Raw genomic sequence first — 25,193 nt, 5'->3', positions numbered from 1 at the left:
TTTTTAATTTTTTCTTTTAAGGATATATAAATAAAGGGTGCGGACATTATGCGAGGGCGGACATTACGCGAGTGAATACGGTATTTAAATAAAGCGTGCCACCGGAGAAGGAATGAACATACATAAACCCTTAATTAAATTAGCCTACTGGCTGAAAACAATAAAATTATATAACTAATTTAATATTAAAACAAAGCCTGCCTCGGGAATGTTCGTCCTCGCTCGGCATCGTTCGGCAGCGAAGCACTGACGTCACACCGGTGGGCGTGGGCCGACACACACACACATACACACACACATACATACACTACGGCGGGTGATGGGAGGCGAGATGTGAGGCACATCGGGCTTAGGGAGAGCGTAGCCCCGTTTGACGTCATAAGTTTTGTTAACGATTTATTGTGTTGTCTAATCATATTCAGTACTGCGGTTAGGTTTTCTGATATAATTTAATTACCAGCTTTTTATTTGGTTAAAGAAGTATTCGTGCGTTTACAACATCTTTTATGATCATAATTTACACTGTTTCATGCTTTTCTGATGATTAGCTTTCTTTATGGTGCATAAGCCACCTACTTTTTTTTTTACCTATTTTTTTATTTGTGTACTTACGTTTTTATGTGCTTTCAGGTGTTTTTTTTTTATTCATACGTAATTTTATGTTGTATTTTTGAATTGAAACTTTTTTGGACATGATGGGAGTAAAATTCCAAGGACAAATTTAAATGCAACGTTTTCATGAAACATTTTTCTGAAACTATTTCTGACGCTAAAAGGTTGCAGACGGTGCAGAGAACGTGTCGGACCCCGATGCCTTGAGCCAGCTCCACGTGGTAGCGTGTGACTCAGGTTGAACCCCGCCATGCTGCAGGGATAGGCGGGTCGCAGCGGTAGGGACCCGCCTGCGCCTGACGCCACCCGACTTGCTGGCATCTAGTAAGGGAGTGTTTGAGTGGAGGGCAACACAACGGGGTTTGAACTTATTGTTTTGCACTGTGCCATGGGCCATATTTGCAAGAGAATTGTGTTTTTTCAAGTACGTATTATTTAATTACTGGTGTAAATCAGTATTGTTTCAGCTGTGTGACTAAATATTTTTCACTGGTATAATGCCCTTCATGCTTTTGTTTGACAGGGAAATTATTTGTCACAAATTATTATTTGATTAACTAAATCACAAATGAGCCCACGAGCGTGTAAATATGTTAAGTCCAACTAAAAAAATTTCGGACAAATCCAGTGTGTGGAATATTAATTGTTTTTATTTTCACTTTGTGGCAATATGGTTCTAATGTAAAGAATTACAGTGAGGTAGGTCCGTGCCATTTAGTTTTCCGGTCGTGCAGCTGCAGACATGTTATTCATTGTTTATTCATTCCACGGCAGAACATTATCAATGCCTATTAATACATTGCAGTATGTCTATGTAGCCTATTGGCAGATTCTGTTGCACTATAACTCAATGGTAAGATGATATCTGTGGAGCTACAAAACCAGTCTTAGAATACGCGTCTAACATATACATAATATAAAATTAAATTAATAACTAGTTGATTATACTCAATCCTAGCTTTGATGTTTACTAAACAAAATTTTTTTTATGGTGTATTTCAACAGGGAGCAATACTTATTGTCAATTAATATTGATTGATCAATAATTATTTATATCCTGAGCTGTTAGTTTAAAGAGAGTAATAATTTTATAATTCATGTTTATTTATTTATTTCTATTTTAATTAACTTTCTAATAAATACAAAAACTTAAAAAAAAATGAAAGCCAAAAAACCTGCGCTGTGTTATCCTGGTATTAAATTGTATAAATGGTGCATACATACACACACACACACATACATACACACACACATACACACACACATACACACACACATACACACACATATACACACACATATACATACACATATACATACACACCATTTCTTCGTAGGTCTGTGTATATTGTCTGGTGGTTTTTATTTTGTGTTGTCCTATTTTGTTACTGTTGTAACTTGTGCCCTAACTAGCCACAGCTAGCACTTTTATTTGATTAATAGGAAATGTTAGTATTTATTTTGTCATTAAGTGTATTCAAAGCTTATAACTTCAACCTTGATTTTATTATAAAAGGAGGCGTGGTTTTTAAAAATTTTACTTTATGTTGTACAGTAATATTTGTTATAAGTTTTATTTGTTATTTATTTCAGGGAGATAATCGAACTTGGGAAGAAATAACACAAATTGATGATCGACCACCTACCTGTTGCAATTTTCCTGTTGCTGTTGCTCGAGAGTCTATGTTCGTGTTTAGTGGGCAGAGTGGGGCCAAGATCACAAATAGTCTTTTTCAGTTTCATTTTAGTGACAAACGGTGAGTATATTTATATATTTTGTTTATTATGAATTTTAAGTGCCTGTTAAACAATCAGACTTGAACTGGCTAGTGCTGTACATAAACACATATGAATGATTGCATGAAATACTGAAAACACAAATGGAATAAATACAGTTTAACAGTATATGATAATAAGAAATTAAAAACACAACAAACATAACTATAACAATAGATACTACACAAAAGCAAAAAAAAAACATACATATTAAATAACTATTCAATAGTAATTTACCAGTATTATGAATAAAAATATAGGATTATTATTTGGTTGAAATACTTTACCTAGCTTTTTAAAATGCAGTACTGGTTTAGATAAAATCCTTAATAGAGGAAAAATTATTATCAAAATTAGAGTAAGTTATAGTCATTAAAATTTTTAATATATGTTTTTGTTTAAGCCAATTTCTGACTGTAAGCTTGAGGTCAGGACTGTTTGTACCCTATCATCACACACCATGTACACTGTGTGTTTACTGTATTTAGTATGCTTGCCAATCCTCTTACTTAAAAATATACAAAAAAAATCATATCTCATACACAACACTCCTCCCCTGTTATATAAAAAAGTTCTTGAACCACATAGGTTTTTGGTTTGGTCATTAGGCCGTTTGGTAAATTGTTGTCACCATCACTGTAATGTATTTCTTCAACTTGCAGTTGTACAGTAGAGCACCCCTCAACCGGAATCATTGGGGGGAGGTCTATTCCGGTTATGGGAAAATTCCGGGTAAGGGGAGTTGCGGTAGGGCCGGCCTCCGGGCCGGTTGAATGACCTTCATTCAAGCAAGCTGGCAGGCACGTGTTTCTTATCTCTGTGGGTGGGTGCGTGCGTGAGCGAATAGGATGAAGAAGAGGGTTCAGGGTAGCTAGTAGGACTACAGCTGCAGTGTTGTGTTACTTCTGTGTTGACGTGCTAGTGATTCACACTTCCTGGAGAGTGTATAGTCACTGCCACGCACAGTTGCAAAGTTTACATTTCACATACACAAAAATAACACTTCAAGCATCTCGTTTAAAAACACAGAGATAGAGAAATACAGGTAAATGTAGACTGTTTAACCATATATTAACGTATAAATATGTACATAATACATATTTGTACACTAAATTATTGTCTACAAACTGAAAGCATCACACGTTGGAAGTAAATGTTACTAGCTATCACGTGTGTCAGCGTGTGTACTCTCGGGCCGGCCGGAATTTTCCGTTTACTTGACATAGTGAAACAATAAAACTACTCATTGGATAAACATCTTTATAGTAATTCACATCCGACGCGAAAAACAGCTGTGTATTTACGCAATGCGGGGGAAAGACTGGCTATAATTAGCTCTCTGACAGACGTGCGCGCGCGCGCGCCTACAAGACATGTACAGTCAGGCAAAAGCAAAAATGCCTCGTTCCAGTGTGGAAATGTTTTGGAGATGTTTTGTAATGTTTTAATTTTTTTTTTGGAAAATTAGTTCCGGATATCGGGAGTTCCGTTTGTGGGAATTACGGTTGAGGGGTGCTCTACTGTAATATAAATAACTTTATTCAAATGATGAAGTTTCTGTTTGTTTTAGGTGGACGCGGATCTCTACGGAACACATTCTTCGAGGAGCCCCACCGCCTCCAGCGCGTCGCTATGGCCATTCCATGGTGGCTTTCGATCGCCACTTGTACGTGTTCGGAGGCGCCGCAGACAGCACTCTCCCGAATGATTTGCATTGCTATGACCTTGATACACAAACATGGTCGATTATAGTGCCAGCCCCTGATTCACAGATGCCATCTGGGCGATTGTTTCACGCAGCTGCTGTCATAGGGGATGCCATGTATTTTTTTGGTGGCACTGTAGATAACAATGTTCGAAGTGGAGAAATGTATAGGTTTCAGGTAAATTTTTGGTATCTTACAGATCTAGTGGCAAAAAAAAAAACCTATTTAAACTTCACTGAATTTTTACAATTTAAAATTGAAAAAAAAATTTGTTAACCCTTTCATTCCCATTGATACCATATGGCAACATAAATTTTTAACCTCTCTTGTGAATGCAAATATAAATATAAATATAAATTAAATTCTGTTTTCCAATGGTTGCCATATGGCCATATCCTCAAAATGTATATATATTTTATTAAAATTATTTTTTTAATATAATTGTAATTCTAGATATATATTTATCCGTATTTTACCTAAGAATATTTTTTCTATTTACAATAATTTGGGAATGAAAGGGTTAAACTAAGATTAATTTAGCTTATGTATGGTAATCTCTATGTTTAATCCTTGTCTCATATTCATATTTTAAGATGTATAAAAAAGTTACATTGCTATAATTAACTAGCCAAATTTTCTGTATGCTAAATTTTTTTTCATATTGTGCTGAGTAGATACATTAATTGTAATATAAACTGATTAAATGAGATTGAAACTAATTTATAGACCAACATGGTTCATTTGATCGATAATCGGTGCAGATTAGTTGACTTTTATTAATTCACTTTAAAAATTACATTGATGGTTATTTGTATTTATTTATTTTATGATTCTTATATTTATAATCATAAATATGCAGGTTAATGATATTGATGCATAATTTAAACAACACACATTTAAACATTTACTTGTTGTAACTAAAAACTAAATGAATTGTGATCTGTGTGATAAAAATTCTTCCTAGGGTATCATTTCTTTGTTCGAAGTAGCTAGTGATTATTCATCAAAGCTGATATTTCTTTTGGTACTACTCAAGTTATTGCAGTTAATAATGTTATATTATCAAAGTACATATTTTTAATAATCATGTTTTTTTTTTGTAGTTTTCATGCTATCCTAAATGCACTCTTCATGAAGATTTTGGCAAGCTTTTGGAAAGCAGACAGTTTTGTGATGTTGCATTTGTCATTGGACCTGATGAGGTTACGATTTCAGCACATACAGCAATGGTTTCTGCACGCTCTCAGTGGTTGCGTACGAAAATTCAACAAGCACGAGACAAGCTTCTTGAAAAGGTAATTATTATATACACGCCTAGTTGTTTTATCTTGCAATGACATTTTTATGGCTTTGCTGTTTTAGTTATAAATAAAAGTATGTAAATTTAGTCTTATGGAAGAATAAATATAATGTGTTAATAAAGGTTCATTATTGTATGAGCCTTCATCCCAGAACCTGCTAACTCCATTTTAAAAAATCAGTTGCAGCATTTGGTTAGTTTTTACATAGAAAACTAATGAAAAGAAAAATAATCATTAAAATTTCTTAATTTCTATCGATTTGGATATATTTCTAGAACTTGCTCTCTTCAGCTATAATGTGTTTCTAAAACTTTGTGCTTCCAAACAGCCAATGGTAAGATATTTATTTTATATTACATTCTTTCAGCCTTCTTTGTAGGAATAACACTGTCTTGCTGAAGTATTATACAGGCTGTAGAAATAACACTGTCTTGCTGAAGTATTATACAGGCTGTAGAAATAACACTGTCTTGCTGAAGTATTATACAGGGTGTCCATTAAATAATGTCCCAACTTCAATGGTATATTATAACAACTTAATTTAGAGTATTTACAATAAATCATACATCAAATTGAAGATAAACTAACCTAGTTTTTCTTACAAATGTTCAACATGTACACCTTTAATTATATGGCATACATCCAACCTAAAGTCCAATTCTTCCCACACTTTGGTTAACACGTCCAGAGTAATGGAAGCAATAGCCTCTTCAATTCTGGGTCTCAACTCTGGAAAATCATTAGGTAGCGGTGGAACATAGACACGATCATTTATAAAGAAGAAAAAAATTGCATGGCATTATGTCAGGTGAAGAGCTCTGTTGTCTCGACCATTACGACCAATCCAACGGACAGGGACTTCGACATTTAACCACTCTTGTACAAAGATATTCCAATGGGAAGGGCTCAAATTACAGATTCACTCTTAGCAAATTGCAGAGCACGAAACATTTTATGCTCAGGAGTCACCATTTTGCATAGGTGGCGCTGCAAGAAAGTAAGGTACAAAGCAGTACTCTTGCATGCACTTATCTAAAACTGTTTGAGTTACTCTTTAATGTGACCTTTAACCATAACTTTACAACACTTACAGTTGATGCAATTTAAATTTTTAGCTGGGACATTCGTAATGGACATACTGTACATTATAAAAGTGTTTAAATAATGCCATGGAGAAAATTGTGTAGTAAACAATTGTGATGCTGGTAACCCCATTTCTTAAAGGGCAAGGATGAAAAAAAAAAAAAGCCGAGTGATAGCAGTAAATCATTTCAGACAATTCAAATACTGAAAATAGGTGTATGAACTGCCATGAGTTTGTGTCTGCACCAGTTCATTATGTATTATTACCTCAAGGTTTCTATTTAATTATATTTTTAGTGGTTCTGTGCAGTACTCTATGCAAGAAGAGGTTTCATTTAATTTGTGCGAAAACTCTACTTAACTCTTTGCCTGTCTGATATGTGAGCATCATGTAAAACATTAAAATGAAAAACACTGAAGATAAGAAGAATTTTAATTTTTCACTGAATCATTTAGCCATCACAAAATAAAATAGATCTAATTTATGCATTTTTAAGCACATGTTAAGTTATCCACTAGAGAGGAATTACATTGATGGTCCCTACAACGTAAAGGAACAAAATGTGTTAACAAAAATACATGCAAGCCATGTTTGACTGGATGTAACTCACCGGAAGGAAAAGATCCCAGGGTTAGTGGATAACACGTTGAAAATCCTTTTTGTCGGTAGGACTATGTCAGTCAAAACCAGCTGGCTGTATGGGCTGTCTGCTGACAACCATAAAAGGAACACTACTTGCTTTCTTTTGTGCAAGAAACTTTACAGTTGGCATTCTGTTTAACTTTTTTTGTCAACTATTACTACTACAATTTTTTTTCTTCAAAAACATTTGTATGACTAATGATCTACTGAAGAATATATATTTACATAATACTGATAAAATTAATGATACATTTTGAATTACCATGGTACCAATGCTTTATTAGCAATTAACTAATATCTTATATTTAACTTGATTTTTTGTGTGTAGCAGGTGTTTGGTTCAAATCAACTACAATCCAGAAATTTGCCTGTGCTGAATGTTGAGTTACCTGATGCTGTTCCAGAAGCATTTGAAATGGTTTTAAATTATATATACACAGACCACATAGATCCAACAGAAAAATGTAAGTTTGAAAATTTGGATATTTTTTGTCATGGTAGTTGAATTTTGAATTGTTAGCATACCAGTCTGCATTATTGTAATCTAATAATTTGTTCTATTTTTTTAGTAGATCATCCTGTTTGTATTCGTATTGTTCTGCTCATGATGGACGTGTACCGCCTAGCAGAACAGGTAACTTAAATTAGTATACCTAAACTTGACTTGATGTTTCGTATTGTAAGTCATGTTAACAAAAAAGTTTAGCCAAGAATGTTAAGGATATGGTTCACCAGCAACCTAGTCAACAAAACAATATATTTGTTAGTATTTCACTGCTAGAGAAAATTTGAAGCATTTTGGTATAAAAAATAATTTATTTATTTTTAAAATTTTTAACCAAAGTTATTATTATTTTTATGGAATTTTTAATATTCAAGCTTTAGTCAAAAACTATAAAGAATTTTGTGGTAAACTTTCGTAGATAACTCTTCAGACACGAGAGATATGATTAACACCATAATTTTATCTTTAATAACTATTAATTTAATGTAGTTACAATTTTAAAGTTAATATATGAACTTTTACGAAATAACATGATATTCATTTGTGAGTTTAATGGCATTCACATTTAATTTATAATTCAAACGTGTTACAATCTGTCGTCTGAAGGATTAACTTTATTTTATTCTTAAGTTTATTACAATTTGAGCTAAGGTTCAAAAGTAACCACTAAAGTTTTAGTAGTGTGCAGTCTCAAATACAAAGAATTACCAAGCGCGCTGGACATTAGCAACACCTTTCGACTGTTTTCTGAACTTTTTCAACGCATGTTCTCTCTCTCTCCACCTTCGCTCACTGCCAGCACTTTGTTGACTATAAGGGAAGAAGAGAGAAAAGGCCCATCGAGTGGCCTTGGAAGGGGGAGAGGGGAAGGATCCCCAAGTGCCGGACACCAGTAGGGAACCAGTTGAGTGTTGAGATAATTTTAATGCTTGGGTTTACTTTGATAGGATGAAAATTACAAGTCCATTCTAATTTAATTCTTAAGAAACCTTTTAAGTTATGTGATACGTGCAGATCACGTTTACATTTATAGCCACGGTAATGTTTACTGTCTTTATTTTATTTTTTTTGTATTTTGGGTTTAAAAAGCTGTACACTGAGTCAAAGGGGGAGGGACTGACAAAATTATTTGTCCCCAAACTTTAGTTTCTCTTCATGGCCATGTGTGATAACAAAGATATTTCCAGGAAAAAAAATTTGAAGTTCAAACACGTCATGTCAAACATGTCATTTCTACCACAGTGAAAAAATTCAGCTGAAAACAGTTTTTCACAAGTTTTACAATTTTAGGTCTTCCGTTTCCTTTGTGGGCCGAGCGCAAGAAAGCCTGGCTTGGACCGGTTATCGTATCTAGGCTGCAGGCTGCGAGGATTACGAACAGGGGGTGGGGCTTGCTTCCCTCTGTCCGCTCCCAGGGGAAACTGTGGAGAGAGAGACTGAGAGAGTTTCGTAAGACCTTCCAGCGATGCCCGCTAGATGGCAGGCCTGAGAGCTGCCACCTTCGACAACCTGCCCTCGCGGGAGCTGTCTTGCCACTAACCTTTTTATAACTGACCGCTGGCTTATGCAATCCGGCTGACTATGTATTATTAATAAGCAAGCATGTATTAAACAGTTCAGCCAATTTTCAGCTTATACTGATGTATGACTGTTATTTACCTTGCACCAATCCCCTTAAGATATTAAAATGGTTTGATCAACAGTTACCTAACACCCTTTTCCAAGTGTGTGTAATGGTATCTATACTAATAATAACATTGTTTGAGGCAAAACGTCTATACTTTGGATAAAATCAAGTTAAAACTATTGTAAATGGCTATTTACTTTATTGAGAATTCAAAATATAGTTTTTTTTTTTAATTTTTGTCTGTTTGTTCAAGCATCAATTGAAAACTACTTAAGGGATTATGATGAACTTTTTTGTGACAAAATTTTTTGACTAACTTAAAAACTAGGCTATATATAATTACAGAATTCCACCCCTAAGGGGATGGAAAAGGGGGAAATATGTTTTTAAGATAATTAATCGTATCTCTGAAACTAATCAAGCTAAAGAGAATGTATTCAATACCAATAATAAACATACAAGAACATCTTACCAAAAAATTTAAATTTTGCAATAAACCACCCCTAAGGGGTGAAAAAGTGGTAAAATAATAATATCTCTGAATTTAATCAAGCGTAATAAATTATACTGAGTACCGATAATAAACAAAACAATACTAACAACCACAATTTTTATATTTTGCGAAAGTCAACCTCTAAGGGGTGAAAAAGGAGTAAGTCTGTTTTTAAGATTAATAGTTATATTTCTCCAAATTTAATTAAGGTTATAAATTATATTGGGTATGAATAATAAACATACGAAAACTACCAATAACAATTTTTATATTTTGCAAAATTCAATCTCTAAGGGGTAGGCATGTTTTTAAGATTAATAATAATACAGCAAATTTAATTAAGCATAATAAATGATATTGGGTACCAATAATAAACATAGGAATACAAGCAACCAAAATTTTTATATTCTGCAAAATTCTAACCCTAATTGGTGAAAAAAGGGGAAGTTGGTTTTTAAGAATAATAATTATCTCTTAATTTAATTAAGTATAATAAATGATTTTGGGTAACAATAATAAACATATGAAAACTACCAACCACAATTTTTTATATTTTTCTGAATTATAATCCTAAGGTGTAAAAAAGGGGTAGGTATGATGTTAAGATAAATAATTATATCTTTGAATTTAATAAAGGTGATAAACTATATAGGATACCGATAATAAACATATGAAAATTACTAACCACAATATTTATATTTTGCGAAATGCAAACCCATAGTGTTAAAAAGATAAATATGGTTTTAAAATTAATAGTTATATCTTCAAATAAAATTAAGCATTGTAAATAATTTTGGGACCAGTAATAAACATAAAAAAACTACTAACCACAATTTTACCATTTTGTGAAAAACAACCTCTTAGGTGTGAAAAACAGATAAATATGAATTGAAATTATATCTCCTTAAGCTAACCAAGTATAACAAAAGATACAAGGGACCATTAATAAACATACAAAATCTACGAACCACAATTTTACCATTTTGCAAAATGCAACCATTAGGGGTTAAAAATATATAATGATGGTTTTTAGTATTAATAATTATATCTTTGAAATAAATTTAGCATGATATATTATTTTGGGTACCAATAGTAAATTTACCAGTTTGCTAAATTCAAACCCAAAGGTTTGTAAAAGGGTTAGGTGTGTTTTTAAAACAAAAAACTTACACTTCAAATTCAGTTAGAATAAAAAGTTATAAACTAAAAAATACTTGCATCTAGAATTACATATTGCTTAATTTTTTGCTTATTAGTTTTTTTTTCTTTTAGTGGGATTGAAAACGGGGTAAGTCTTCTCTTATTAAATAATCATATTTCGGAAAATAAGTAATATGTCAATTAATGATACAAATAATAAACTCTTAAATAATTTAACTTAATTGCAAGATTCCACACCTAAGGAGTGTAAAGCGGATTGAAGTAAAAAAAAAAAAAATTGATATTTCCGAATCTACTAGATCTAAGGTTAGAAATTAAGAATGAGCATTATGTTTATGTATTTACAAATAGTATTTTTTTAAGTTTTCCAGATTTCTATTTTTTAATGGTGTGACAAGGGTGTAATTTATGTTTTATCATAACAAAATATCTCCATAGCATACAAAGCTGGATGTAAAAACCTTAGCATAAAAAATGTAAATAATTAATCCTAGAGTACTACGTATCTATTTATTTAGAAAAAAATGTTTGGAACAATCACATACTTTTCTTTAAATGGTAAGATTTTAGCAATACAGTGAACTCTCGATATCTCGGACTTCGATATCCCGGACATCGGATAACTCGGACATTTGCAAAAGTGGGGTGCGCGTCATACGTGGGTATTTGCTGGCGCAAGGTGCGAGAGACTTGGCAACAGTGCGTGGTGGGCGGATTGGGAGACGTGGCAACGGTGCGTGGCGCGCCGAGGTGGCTATTGTTATTAGTCACCAGCCCGTCACGCCGGCGGTAACAACTGCAGTTATTGATGCACTTGTGAACTAATGGGTAGTTGGAAAAAATAAATGGACACGTAGCAGTATCTTTTTTGTTTATGATCAGTTAATTCTTTGCCCATTATAATGGCGCCTAAACAAAAATGTGTATCTTTAAGTATCACGCAAAAGTTAAAATTGATTGAAAGGCTAGAGTCTGGCGTGTCTGAGGCTAGTTTGTGCGTAGAATTTGTGATTGCTAAACAAACTGTTTCAGTTATAAATTTACATTACATACGATCATAAAAACCTTTATCGGTACATATTTTTTATCGGTATATATTTTGTATCATTATCTCCCACGTTTACCGTCCGCCCCCTCCATTCCGTAAGAGACGTTGAGAAACAGACAGCTGACCTCGCCTCTCTCTGTCTCTCTCTTTCATCTCCTCCCCTAGACCATTCCGTTAACAACACGAGTCTCCGCAGCAGGCAAACAATGGATTCATTATTCAGCATATAGCACAGGCTTATCTTATCACCACGTCCCTTACGTTTTTTGTATTTAAGATGCGCAATGTAATACCACAGCCAACCGTAGCCCTGATATAACTTGCTGTGTTGCCACTTCCCTCGTGCCATGTGTACTAACAGTACAGTCTGTCCCGTTAGTTAAAACATATGGCTGTCTTCTCTCCCTTTATTTCCCTTCGGTATCTCGGACAAACGGTAACTCGGACCACCTCTCACCCCTTTTAGTCCGAGATATCGAGAGTTCACTGTACTCTGAAATATGCAAGCGAAGCCGCGGGTTTTGAGTTAGTTTTGAAATAAATCTTTAATTTGCAACATTGAAGTCATTAATGTTAAGTTTTTCCATAAGCATTATTTATTTTCTTTGTCCCTTTGGTTTTTTAGATAGGAATATTTCAAAGAAAAAAGTGATCAAATTCAATGATATATAGTCGTAGATATCTGCAAAACAAAATATTTTTAATTTTTTCAATACATGCTGGCTTAATATTTTAGCAGTGAGTCCTGCCCTATAAATCATTCTAATTGCTAAATATATTAATTTTTTGAAATGTAAGTTTTTGAACTAATTTATTTTTAGTTAATTTTTTTCCCCCAAATGTGTTCTGTTTAGTTTCACATGCAGCGCCTTGAGCAGCTATGTATGCAATACCTTGCTGCAACCATCAGCCATTCCAATGTTCTGGAAGCTCTTCGCAATGCTGTGCGGCTGCAACTGCTCCAGATTAAGGAGTACTGCATGAAGTTCATTGTAAAAGAGACAAATTATAATGACATTGTTATGAGCAAGGAGTTTGAGACACTAGAACAGCCCCTAATGGTGGAAATAATTCGCCGTAGGCAAATGCCACAAAGTCGTGCCCATACTGAACCAAAGTTTGATGGATGGGGTGAGTATTTTACATTTTGTTTCACATATTACTTTCTTATGTAAGTTATGATATTTAAGAACTTTGCAATGTTATATAAAGAGTATTTTTTGCAGTATTTGTACATTTGATTTTTTTCTTTGCTAACTAAATGCTTGTTAAGTTTCATTGTATTATTTGAACATATCAGGTTTTTATTTTGTTAAAAAACATTACTCTTATGAATAGGCCAGTGATAATTGAATTACTTTATGGTACACCTAATCCAAGTCAAATATATTTTATCCTATCATATAAGTCAGAAGATAAAATGTTGTGACAATAATCTTGTACTAAAATATTTTGCAATAAATTACTGTCTGTAAGTACGATAGTCATTGGGTGATCAGCACATTGGCTGATAAAGAGTTTAACTGTCGCTTGGAGATGATTCTAGCATGACCAGGCCACTTTCAACAGGATTTGGTTTTCATTTCCTGCCACAGCACCCTATCTAAACCCCGGAAAGAACATTTTTAATTTCTAAAAGAGTATAGACATGATAGACAATCTAACATGGGACCTTAGGTCCATCATGCAGGCATCTTTGCCATTGGACTAAATGGCCTGACAGTTAAAATTTGTTAAGGCTCTGCCTTACATGCAAAGTTGCTTATTTTATTTTATTGTCATTACTAGAAATTATGGGACTTTCCTCTAAATTATTCCGATATCTCTCTTGTGTTTATTTTTGGGTCACAAATTTTCTCAACAGATATTTACTAAATGTTATTTTTGAGCTGTGAAAGGTCACATGAGTAAACATAATTATAGACTCTTGCATGACTTTTTACCGCTATGAGATAACAATTAGTAAATGTCTTTTCAGGGAATTTCAACGAAACATAGACTGCAAAAGAGCTATAATGTCAAATTTACAGGAAACTACCTTTTATAAAATAATAGCAAGTAATTAGTTAACCAACACTGCATATGAGACCAGGCCTTTAGAATTTTCTGAAAGGTCTTAAATAATTTGATGTACTAGCATATTTGTTGAGAAAGTACAACATTTCTTAATGTGGAGTTAGAGTGTATATAAAATCCCAACATAACATCTTTCTCATACAGTTGATAGTACTATAGCTGGATATTTACTAGTCTTTGCTCCCAGGAGAATTAAAGCTGTTTAAGTTAATGAATACATCTGTCAGTAAATATTAACTTGACATGTTGACGGCAGCATTCAGAGGTCCCAGGCTTCCACATTCTGCGTCACATACTGCGACTAAGTCCGTGAACACAAGTCCGCAACAATTAGTCTACACAGACGGGTACACAAGAACAATCACTTCAACGAACTGCTTCTGCTGCAAAATTTAATATGCCTGTACCCTTAATAAGGTACAACAGTGCCAGGGTTTGCCACTTGCATCCATTCTGTCTCGTCAGACAACTACTTCACTTAGCAACATAACCAAACATCAACACGAGTTGCATAAACTCGCAAATCACAAAATGGCTGTTATTTTCATAAACCCCCTTATGTTTTAATTCCAAATCAGCATAGTCATTATCACAATACATAAGTATAACTGAACTTACGTAACTTACGTAACTCTGCGTAAGTCACTTTGGGCTATAGTACTTGCTTGCTTAAAATCATGTATAACAATGCAGCCACCACCTACTGCTAAACACGGACAATCTCAAATGACATAAGGCGCTACCAAACCTCAGTTATGCCCTGTACGTCCTTATATCCAACAGTATGCGTTAAGTCGTCATGTCGTATACTCTGCTGTGACAGAATCGCAAAGTCCCACTCAGACTTAGAATACCTCCAATACCTGCTACAGTGATTCACCTCTATACTTTTTTATCAGCTGCATCACATTCAAAATAATTCTATTACCAAACACAATGTAGAAACTCTGCATTATACCAATACTGGGTGTTCCAACGGCGATCGGGCAGCATAACAAGGTGCGGTAAGTCGAAGCGTTGGGGCGGCATAATCACGTTCTTCTTCAGTGGGCGACTAACTCCAGAAGCCTAAATAGAGGGTTTATATACTCATTGGATGGCCATTAAGGCAACCTAGAAGGTTCTATCAAAATCTTCTACAGCCTCACTACAATGGCTGCTTTCTGATGACATCACAGCCGGTGTTGACACTGGAGTCTTTTTTTTCCTCAAAGGGACAATGTTTTCTCAGCCGCATCACGGGTTGCCTACTCCACAGACTTTCTGAATGGCGCCCTAAGGGCATAACAATGTGACTTCTCCAGATTTATACTTTTCTTTTGCCTGCTTTTGGTATATGTTTCTGATGCTAAGAAAATCATCCTTTGCCTGTATTGAGGGGGAAACATTTCATTTTTTCACATTGAAAAACAGTTTATTGCATGTTTAATGTTACGGCTCAAACTTAATGTATGTTTTTGTATCTTCAACGCACTAAAGCGATAGTTTTGCTTTGGTCAAAAGTTTCTTAATTTACTGCAATTAGTTGTTTACTGCAGGCATGTTTATTATTGAGTACTTTTATATATTTATATTAATGTGTTTGTTTATATTCATTTATTTATGAATGACAGTGACTATTGTTTTTATAAAATGAAACATATGGACATAGGTATAAGATACTGTGAGATAGTAAATGACATTAAATTTTGTGTTTCTTTTTTTGTACACTCACCCCTAATTTATACAACTTTTTTCTCTGTCCTAAAAATTGTAAAATAGAAGTTTTACTGTATGCCTTATTTATTTTGTTGTCGTTAACAGGTGTACAGTATGTGTATAAAGATGTTGGTCATAATGTTAAGTGTGCCACCACGTGGAAAGACACATGGACCCAACAGAGACTCGCTCTCTCTTGAGGAGGGATGTTGCCCATGCGGGGACTAGACTCAAAACCCCTATATCTTAACATTCCACAAGAGATACGGTCTGTTCCGAGCATTGGGCGGGCTACAAATGCAGATTGTATAACTCATGGGTTCCTCAGGCATCCTTCATGCCTGACTCTCCAAGGATAACTACCACATGATCAGAATTATGTACACTTGGTTGAGCAGAACATTTTTTTACATGAGGCGATACATAATTAAGTAAAATACTATTAAAACAGAGGAAATCGTTGCGGCACGAAATAAGACCAGAATGACAACGATCAGTAGCCATGCAAAAGTTGAATGCTGTTAACTCTTAAGCGAAATTGTACCATCATCAAAAAAGAATTAACATAAAAACACTCTCAGAAAAATTTTACATGACTCTTGTACAATTTAATTTCTTAAGAAATTATTGATCAAACAAATATCATTATTTAAAAACGCCAAGCTTTGGCTGTCCTTCACTTCCCGTCAGGTGCACTTACGTGCATCTTGAAGTTTTTATGTTAATAAAAAAATAAGTGATTGATTGTCTGCGTAAAGGGGAACAAGGGACTCTGGGGAATAATAAACAAAAATCACAATTACTGATTTGTGATCATATAAGGTAGCATGGCACTGCATTTACTGTGCTTCACCTCCTTGTCTTGGCCTGGTACTGTGCTCATGCAGAGAGGTTCCAAGCACTGCTGCTGAAGGCAGGGAAGGTGAGTTGTGTTGGAGGGTCACATCGGGCTCACAGGTCGACATCCCTTCATCACATCATTTTGTCTGTTCATCAAATTTCTAAGAAAGTTTTTTAAGTTTTTGGTATGTTACTGTTTGAGTCCTGCATTTGTATTTTTTATATCAATTAAGTTAAAATTTCATTCAATTTTTTTTATTTTGATCATGTTTTATGTTATTTAGTAATTTATAATGCCATTTCAGGTATTGTGATGTATTCCATGTAATAATTTATTTTTTGTTACTTTTTAATAAATTTATAGCAAGTTGCCAGACACCAAAACCCAATTAAAGTCATCATATGGTTGTGGTGGCCTAGGTGTTACTTATGTTGTTAGGAGAGTAAACTGATGATGGTTCTTAAGCAACTTCCAATATAATACCTTGTCAATATAAAAGTGTTTTGGAGCTGAATGTAAATTTTCTCCCATATTTTGACTAATGAATTACTTGTCATCAATTCGTGTTGTTGAAATTATGTAGTGTTTTGATGAATGTGTGTATGTTTATTTTTATAAGTGAATGACTTTTATATTGACCTCAGTTCTTTGTTATTATTATTATTATTATGAGTTTCTTGTTAAATTTTAAAGGTTCAACCTTGGAAGAAGATATGGAAAATTTTCTTAAGAGTGTTGGTAAAGATTTTACTGACATCATTTTGATGCTGGATGGTACGCCTGTCCCTGCACATAAGGCTATTTTGGCAGCAAGATGTAGCTACTTTGAAGGCATGTTTCGTTCTTTTATGCCAGAAGATAATATTGTACAGGTATGCTTTAACAGTTTTTTTTTTATTTTTATAATATTCATTAAAATTTTAGTGCTAAGGTTGATAAGTATTTCACATGAAGTTGGTATCATAAATTTACCAAACTCAACATAATACTTTGTAACATAGCATGACTTCTGTCAGCTGCTAATAATAATTCATTTTGTGTAGTTTTTTTTGTAGTTTCTGATTAATTTGTAATCATATGTCTTCCATTTTACATTTTACATTTTGATTGTGCTAAAATAAGTATTAATTAATCAATTTTCATTTTGGTTAGGTTTCACATTCATTTTGGGGTATTTTTTTAAATTATTTTATTCTGTGTCTTTGTTCTGGTCTGTTACACACGTGTCACTTGCATTTGGGCAAACTCAAGTTCCAGAAGGTTTAAAAAGAAAGGCAGACACGGGCGTGACACTCTGTTGCCAAGAAGTTATTTTTCACACCTCAAGTTAGTGCGTTGATGGGAAAACCCAGCGCGTAGGCAACTTGTGAAATTATGATAAGAATTCAAGTGACAATATAACAGCTGCTGATCTGGGCCAGGCTAAATTTACACCTTTTTTTTTGTTGAATTTAGAAATTAATTTAATATAATTTATTTAGAAATTTGACCCTAGGCATCAGCATCAACCCAGGGTAACCATCGCCACTCCCCAGGATAATTCCGCGGGTGAAAGTACCTAGTTAAGTAATCTTAACTGAGGGATTTAAATTTTTATATATCGAGTGACATGAAGTTCAGCTAGAACTGTGATTGGTATGTATTGTAAAATTGTTTTGTAGGAAAGTATCCAGACAAGTTTAAGAACTTTCTTACTTTAAAAAATAAAAACTTTTCCGATTAACAAATTTTGATCATAAGACTAAACTGTAATTTGTACCTTGTGTAAGTTGTGTTTTTTTTTTAAATTTTTTTAAAGAAAGTAATGAATTAAGGAATTAAAAAAACTCTAATTTTTCAAAATAAAAACTTTTCCAAATAACCAAATTTGGTTAAAAGACGTAACTTAAAAATAATCTTGAAGTTTTTGCGTACAAACTGTAACCCGCCTTCCTTCCCCGAAGAAAGGGGGGTTGCGTCCCCGACATACTCTGGGTAAATTTTATACTGTCCCACAAACACTTTAAATTATAATAAATGTCAAAATCACTATTTACCCAAGTAGCCGGGTGTAAACATGAAGAAGTAGCCAACAAACTAAGGGCTAGCCTTTGGTAACTAAATACAAAAAAAAGAATAAACGCAAATAGAGCGATTTACTTGAAAAGCCTTCATCATAATACAAAGTATGGCAATGAATTTACAATTTTGCATATATGGCAATTACCAGTACGTCTCATACCGAACCTATAGATAGTTAAATATACAATATATAATTATACCTTTAAAACCTCCATAAATTATAGATTTAATTATTTCAGCTACCATGTAGCTAGTAATATAAGCCAGTAGCAAAAATCCTATACAAACAAGGCCAAGTTACAATAAAAGCGTATATAAAATAAATACAACTATATAATTACGTAAAATATTAAATAAGAAATTAATAAAGTTCAAAGTCTTAAACTTATACGTTTTTCTTAAGAGTCGTAAGTAATCAGCTGTTTCCTGACCTACGCAACAGCACAGCGAGGTCAAAAGCGTCTGCACAAAACACAGTATGCGAGACGAACCACTGCATTACAGTAGAAGTTGCTACATGCCAGGTCTCATAAAAGAAAAATCCGTTATCATAAGGGCTTAGCTATAAATTTCACTTCCTTAAAATATTCTCAAAAAGCCCAATAAACTTTCTCCAGTTTTCTTTATAAACAGTCATAAAACGGGCGAAGCGTAGGCCTATTCATTTTACTTTAAAGGCACGTAAAACAGACGTCTTCAAGATGGAATTCGTGCACGAATGTTTAAGTCACCAAATTTTTATGAATTGCAGTCAAACTCCAAAATGTGCAACACTGTTGGCGGGGGCCAAATCCAAATCTACATGTCGCCTCTTTACCTTGCAGGTGTCAGCGATCCGTAGCAAAGGCACTCCCATTTGTGCCCAACAAAATTAGTACCCAGTCCGTGCACAATGCACAAAGTGCCTCTCCATGTCCCGAGGCATATGGCTCGTCTGCCCGGCGAGACCCCCCGCGTGCGCGCGGAGCAGTCCCGCCACGTTTTCTCCCCCACCGCCAGCAGTCGACAACCCCTGCTCCCTCCGTCCGGCGATCGTGACGTCAAGTTAGCAGCAGACGACACCGCGCCCAGTAGCCGTCCATGGAAACAGTATCGATATTAAGTATTAAAGAAAACTGAATCAAACCCAAAACAAAAATACTAAATAAATGAACTACACACATTAAAATATTTAAATAAATAATGACTGGCTTAAATAAATACGGCAAAATATCTGAACAATATTTAACACTTTGAAGGCTACCGACGTAATATTACGTAATTGTGTGTTTTGGTAAAAATGTGAATGACGCAATATTACTGCGCAACATGTGCCGTGTATTTTTACCGTGCGTAACGTATATTTATGGCGTCTGGTTGTTCTAGCGGCATCATCTGTCCATGTAGTTCACTTTATATACGTCAGGTAGCAGCATTTGCTTACTATTTTATCGCGGCTTCGAGTTTAGTTCGGAAGTGCGGCGCCCGATAGCGCAGCTTGCACCATTCCTTACTGTGCTGGACACCACACGGAATTACATTTGCGGAGTATTTTTTGGCGCCTTAGAAATATAGTATATGCTAATGGAATACATCAATGTTTCGTAAAATGAATACCCAAGACAGTGAAGACAATTATTCGTCATCTGATGGACTCGGAGATAATTCCGATTGTGATCCTGACTTTGTATTATCTACAAATGAAGGTAAATATTTCATGCTTTTATTTAGCCGCGATTTATTTATGAATAACGTAATTTTCTGCTACAAAATGGTAAGAAAAAAACCTCTCATTTCCATATATTTATTATTACAGTATTTCCCTTCTATGATTATTTGTTATGACAGCTTCCAGGTAGCATTAAAAAACATGCTAGCACAATTTTCAATGTGGCAGACGTATTTGATTTTTACAACAAAGGAAATATTTTTTTGGTAAAACTACAAAATATAGTAATTATTTATGCGAAGTTATATTTATTTTTACACTCCTTGAGTGGTTCACATACTGCTTTATCATGTTTTCAATGTGGTAATGTTTATATTTTACGATAAAGAAAAAATAATTGACTATAAAATCATGGAATTATTTATTCCAACAATAGAAAAAATTATATTTATACTACTGGGGTCCCTCATTCACACACCATTCATATTCAATCCAATTCTCAATGTGGTAGGTATGTCTTTTCTACAAAATAATAAATAAATTTTGATAAAATTACAAATTATTTGGATTATTTATTTACTATCCATTGTTATATTTATTTACACATAATTTTAGTACCTTATTTACATACTATTCTGTACAATATTTAGCATAGACCTACTGAATTCATAAATAAAATGAAACTTGCTGTTATATATTTTTTTATATTTATATCTGTGTACCATACTTGATTTTTTTTTTTTCATTTATAGATGAATCTGATTCAGAAGAATCAGAAGAAGACATTTCTGAAGAGGTATTGCCAGGACCCAGTCATCATAATGAACCAAGTCCAGCCCGGAAGAGAGTCCGGACAAACAGAGCAGATACTGTTCAACAATGGACAACTGATCTCGTTGACGTCCCAGATATTGAAGTTTTTGGAGGCATAGGAAGACCTAATCCAGGTATTCTTTTAGATGATACTTGCGAAGAAATAGATTTCAAGTACTTTTTTGACGACAGTGTAATAAAAAATATGAAGGAACAAACTAATTTATTTGCACGTAGAAGATTGGCCAAACTTAGAGCGGAAAACAAACTGTCTCCAAAATCACGTTTTCAAAACTGGACAACTGTCACACTCTTGGAAATAAAAATTTTTCTTGCCATACTTTTGCACATGTCGGTGAGTTCAAGGCCAAGCTTGAGAAATCATTGGACCACAAATTTGGTAATGCAATGCTCATTTTGCCCCAACGTAATGCAGAGAGATCGATTTCTGCTCATCTTGTCAATGTTTCACATAAACGATAATGCTACAGCAAAAGGAAAGGATGATCCTGAGTTTGACCCCCTTCACAAAGTTAGGCCATTGTTAGATGCACTCCTTGAAAAATTTCAAAGCAGTTTCACTCCTGGAGAAGCAATCACAGTTGATGAAGGGATATGCCCTTTCAGAGGCAGAGTAGGATTTAGGGTGTACATGCCTCAAAAACCGAACAAGTATGGCATCAAAATTTTCATGGTGGCTGATAGTAAATCAGGTTACATTTGCAATTTTGAAGTGTACACTGGTAGAATTGAAGGGAAAGACAACAGTGCTTCAGGGATTGTCAAACGCCTACTCAAAGAGCTTACTGGTGTTGGGCATACAGTTTACCTGGATCGGTTCTTTGCAAGTATACAGCTTGCCGACGACTTAGCTGAAGCTAAGACTGGTTTAGTAGGAACAATCATGAAGTCAAGAAAACAAATTCCTGCTGTGATGAAAGAGAAGCGGTTGCGGAAGGGGGAGACTATTCACAGTCGCAGAGGAAATACACTTGTTCAAAGATGGCATGATAAGCGAGATGTTTGGATGATAAGCACGAGACACAAGCCTACCATGGTGCCACTGACAAACAAACGAGGACAGTGTGTACAAAAACCCTCAGTAGTGATAGACTACAATCACCATAAAGCTGGAGTTGATTTAGTAGATCAACGTATGTCATATGGTTCATTTGACCATCGATCAGTCAAGTGGTGGCGAAAGTTGACAATACATTTTATTATGATGGTTGTGGTAAACAGTTGTGTCCTGTTCCGGAAAATAAAAGGAAAAAATATCACAACCACTGACTTCATATCGAAAGTTTGCAACCATCTTGTACAAAGTGAAGAAGTATGCACTTCAGCAGTTGGAGGAGGCAAACTTGCAAGACTAAGACAGAGGCATTTTCCAGAACTGGTACACCGCAAGGAAGGTCAGAAGAAAGCACAACGGAGGTGTCATGTGTGTTCAAGCAAAGGAAAAACACACAGTACCAATGTTCAGACTGTGATGTTGGCTTGTGCATCACACCTTGCTTCAAAATTTACCACACTAAAGTTTGATATGACCTGTAAATAACGTTTTACACACATAATTAGTAAGAGAATTCATTGTCTTCAGACTTAGAATTGAATTATGCATTTTCATGGATAACTCTACATCAGTGTTTTTGTGATTTATTGCATTCAAAATGTTTTTTTGACAAATATTTTTCGATTTTATATAAAAATTATATATAAAAAATATTGATTATATTTTTATTTTAGTATGAAGAGGAAGTTTAGCTCTAGAAATTGTTATTACAGTATAATATCAAGAGGAAAGGACATAAAGTACCTACCAATGGTCAGAGTATGATGTTGATTTGTGAATTGGATCTTGTGAAAAATGTACAGAACCCAAGTTCTACATGACTTGTAAACAATTATGTACATATCATACTTAGTAGAAGTTGTGCTATTATGATTATAACTAAATTTTGCAAATATATATTATTTTACATCATTTTCTTGTAATTTGTTGCCTTCAAATGAGGTTTTAAAGGAAATTTTGGATTTTACTTGATTAAAAATTCAACATTTATAATAAAATATACACAGATTTTATAAACTATGTAATTTTATTTCTTTTTATTTCACTGTATAGAGGAATATTAGATCTAAAAAATGATATATGCACATAAAATATAACTAAAACAATAAAATTTAAATAACATTATTAAAAGTAACAAAAATGTTCAATTATGCTACGTCCATTGGGTCAGAACCATTGATTAAGAGCAAGCCTTCTAAGTGTTAAAAAACAAAAAATAAAATATTAAAGAAATGATATAAAAAGGGTGCATGAAGACTGAGGCCCAGCAAGTGGCCTCAAAACATCAAGTTTTCAAGTAATTTGTACTATTTTGGATTGCTTTGCCAGGCCAACCTGAAACGTAACAACTTACCAACCTTGCCGCGATCAGTGCCACAATGGCATTGTTTAGTTGAATAGTCAAGTTGGATGAAAGTACTAATGAAATGTTTTTTTTATCTGACGTGGTTACAGCATAATTTGAGGCCACTTTGACAACTGAATAAAAGCAAACTTTCTAGTTTTGTCCATGATTGAAAAGCGTGCATTTGGTGTTATGGGCATTTTTGGGGTTTGAGATGAATAAGGTTCCAAATCCTTTGTAAAGCTTTAAGACATTCTTAAAAGCCATCAAAGCTCTAAGACTTTTGGTAGTTACAGAAAGGTGTTGATATTGCATGTTTGGATGCAGAAAAGGACAGTCAAAAGCTAAGTTCTCTTTTGCTGCTAAGAACTTGGAATCATCACATAATTTTGGCATATATTGAACTAAAGCTCTGTGGGATCAGTTTGTTAGAGGTATAGAGTGGCCACAACCTGCTGAACTTTATACAAAGTATTGTCGAGACAGGCCTGGATGTTTATCACCTAGCTGAAGTAGCTGGGAAGTAGCAGAAACTTTTCAGATTACCCAGGATGGTCTGGAAGAGGTAACCAAAATAAATTTAACATAACAGGGTATGTCAAAAATGAGTGGAAGCCTAATAACAATCACTTTACAGCAACATATCTATTTTCACAGTGGTGTAAGTGGAGAATTTGGCCAGGAAAAAATTATTTATAAGCTACATGGTGCCACATAGCATTATAAATGTTTAATATTGTATGTTTTTTCAATAGAAAGAAGTACATTATGTCTAGTAGTGTTCAATATATCCACATTTAGCTTAGCACTACTAAAGATTACATGAAGAGCAATTATTCAGCATTGCCTCCTAAATTTGCTATCCTGACAAACACATTCAACAATTTTTTTCTTCCAATATTCCACAGTAGCCACAATCATGGATAGTCATCACATTGATTTTGTTGAGTCACATCTTAAAACAGTTTTCTGCTTATTGCATGCATGCAGGCCAAAATATGGGCAGTATACAACATACAAGCATCCTGTCCAAAGATGACTTGTGTCAGTTAACCCCGCGTGCAAAATTCTCGGGCCGTGCGCACTCCCTTGTGAACCCTGCCCTTCCCAACTTTTAAAAGAATTTTTGAGAAATAAATATTATTCTTTGTGATTCAGAAGAATTATATGGTTTCAGGGTTTCAATGGACTAGTTTTGATACTTTTATTTTATCGTTCTTAATAATCTTGTTAATAATTAGATTCTTTATTTAGAAAATCCATTTAAATATATTTTTACTGGTGCTCATGTTATTGTGTGTGGAAATGCATTTGTTCAGTATGTTATTTAATTTAAATTTTGTTTTAATGACTATATTTTACATTTGGAGCTATTCAGAAGCTTTCATAATGATTCTTAAACATTTGCTATTGTTCGAGTGAAAGACAGGATGAGAGACAAGTGCACGACTCGGTGGCACCATGGTTTTTTCAGGTATCCCAGCTGCCGAGGCTTTCTGGCAATTTCTGTATGTATTCTTATGGTGGGAAAGTGGAACTTCTGCATTTCCCATGGCACTTATCATGTGACTAGAGAAAGAGAGATAGTAAAACATGTACAGGCTTCTGTAAGTTTTTCTGTTGTGAAATATGTTGTGATTAGTTGCTTTATGAAATATGTGTTGAGATTGGGTGGTGGTCA

General features: G+C 34.2%; 1 protein-coding gene across 5 annotated transcripts in view; it reads left to right on the top strand.

Annotated features, from left to right (window-relative positions):
* Nucleotides 1-25,193, top strand: part of LOC134529761 (leucine-zipper-like transcriptional regulator 1) — a 55,374-nt gene that overhangs the window by 23,915 nt on the left and 6,266 nt on the right. For 3 of the 5 annotated variants that reach the window (XM_063364172.1, XM_063364170.1, XM_063364175.1), the window contains 7 exons: nt 2,206-2,369; nt 3,959-4,271; nt 5,198-5,389; nt 7,450-7,585; nt 7,691-7,755; nt 12,810-13,086; nt 17,264-17,442. In XM_063364172.1, coding sequence (XP_063220242.1) covers nt 2,206-2,369; nt 3,959-4,271; nt 5,198-5,389; nt 7,450-7,585; nt 7,691-7,755; nt 12,810-13,086; nt 17,264-17,442 — 1,326 coding nt within the window. The remainder of the gene's footprint in view (nt 1-2,205; nt 2,370-3,958; nt 4,272-5,197; nt 5,390-7,449; nt 7,586-7,690; nt 7,756-12,809; nt 13,087-17,263; nt 17,443-25,193) is intronic. The other 2 variants (XM_063364174.1, XM_063364173.1) reach the window with 1 other exon arrangement.

Source organism: Bacillus rossius, chromosome 2, assembly GCF_032445375.1.
Source record: "Bacillus rossius redtenbacheri isolate Brsri chromosome 2, Brsri_v3, whole genome shotgun sequence".
Lineage (NCBI taxonomy): Eukaryota > Metazoa > Arthropoda > Insecta > Phasmatodea > Bacillidae > Bacillus > Bacillus rossius.
Note: the sequence above shows the minus strand (reverse complement) of the source record. Positions and strands in the feature narration are given on the sequence as shown.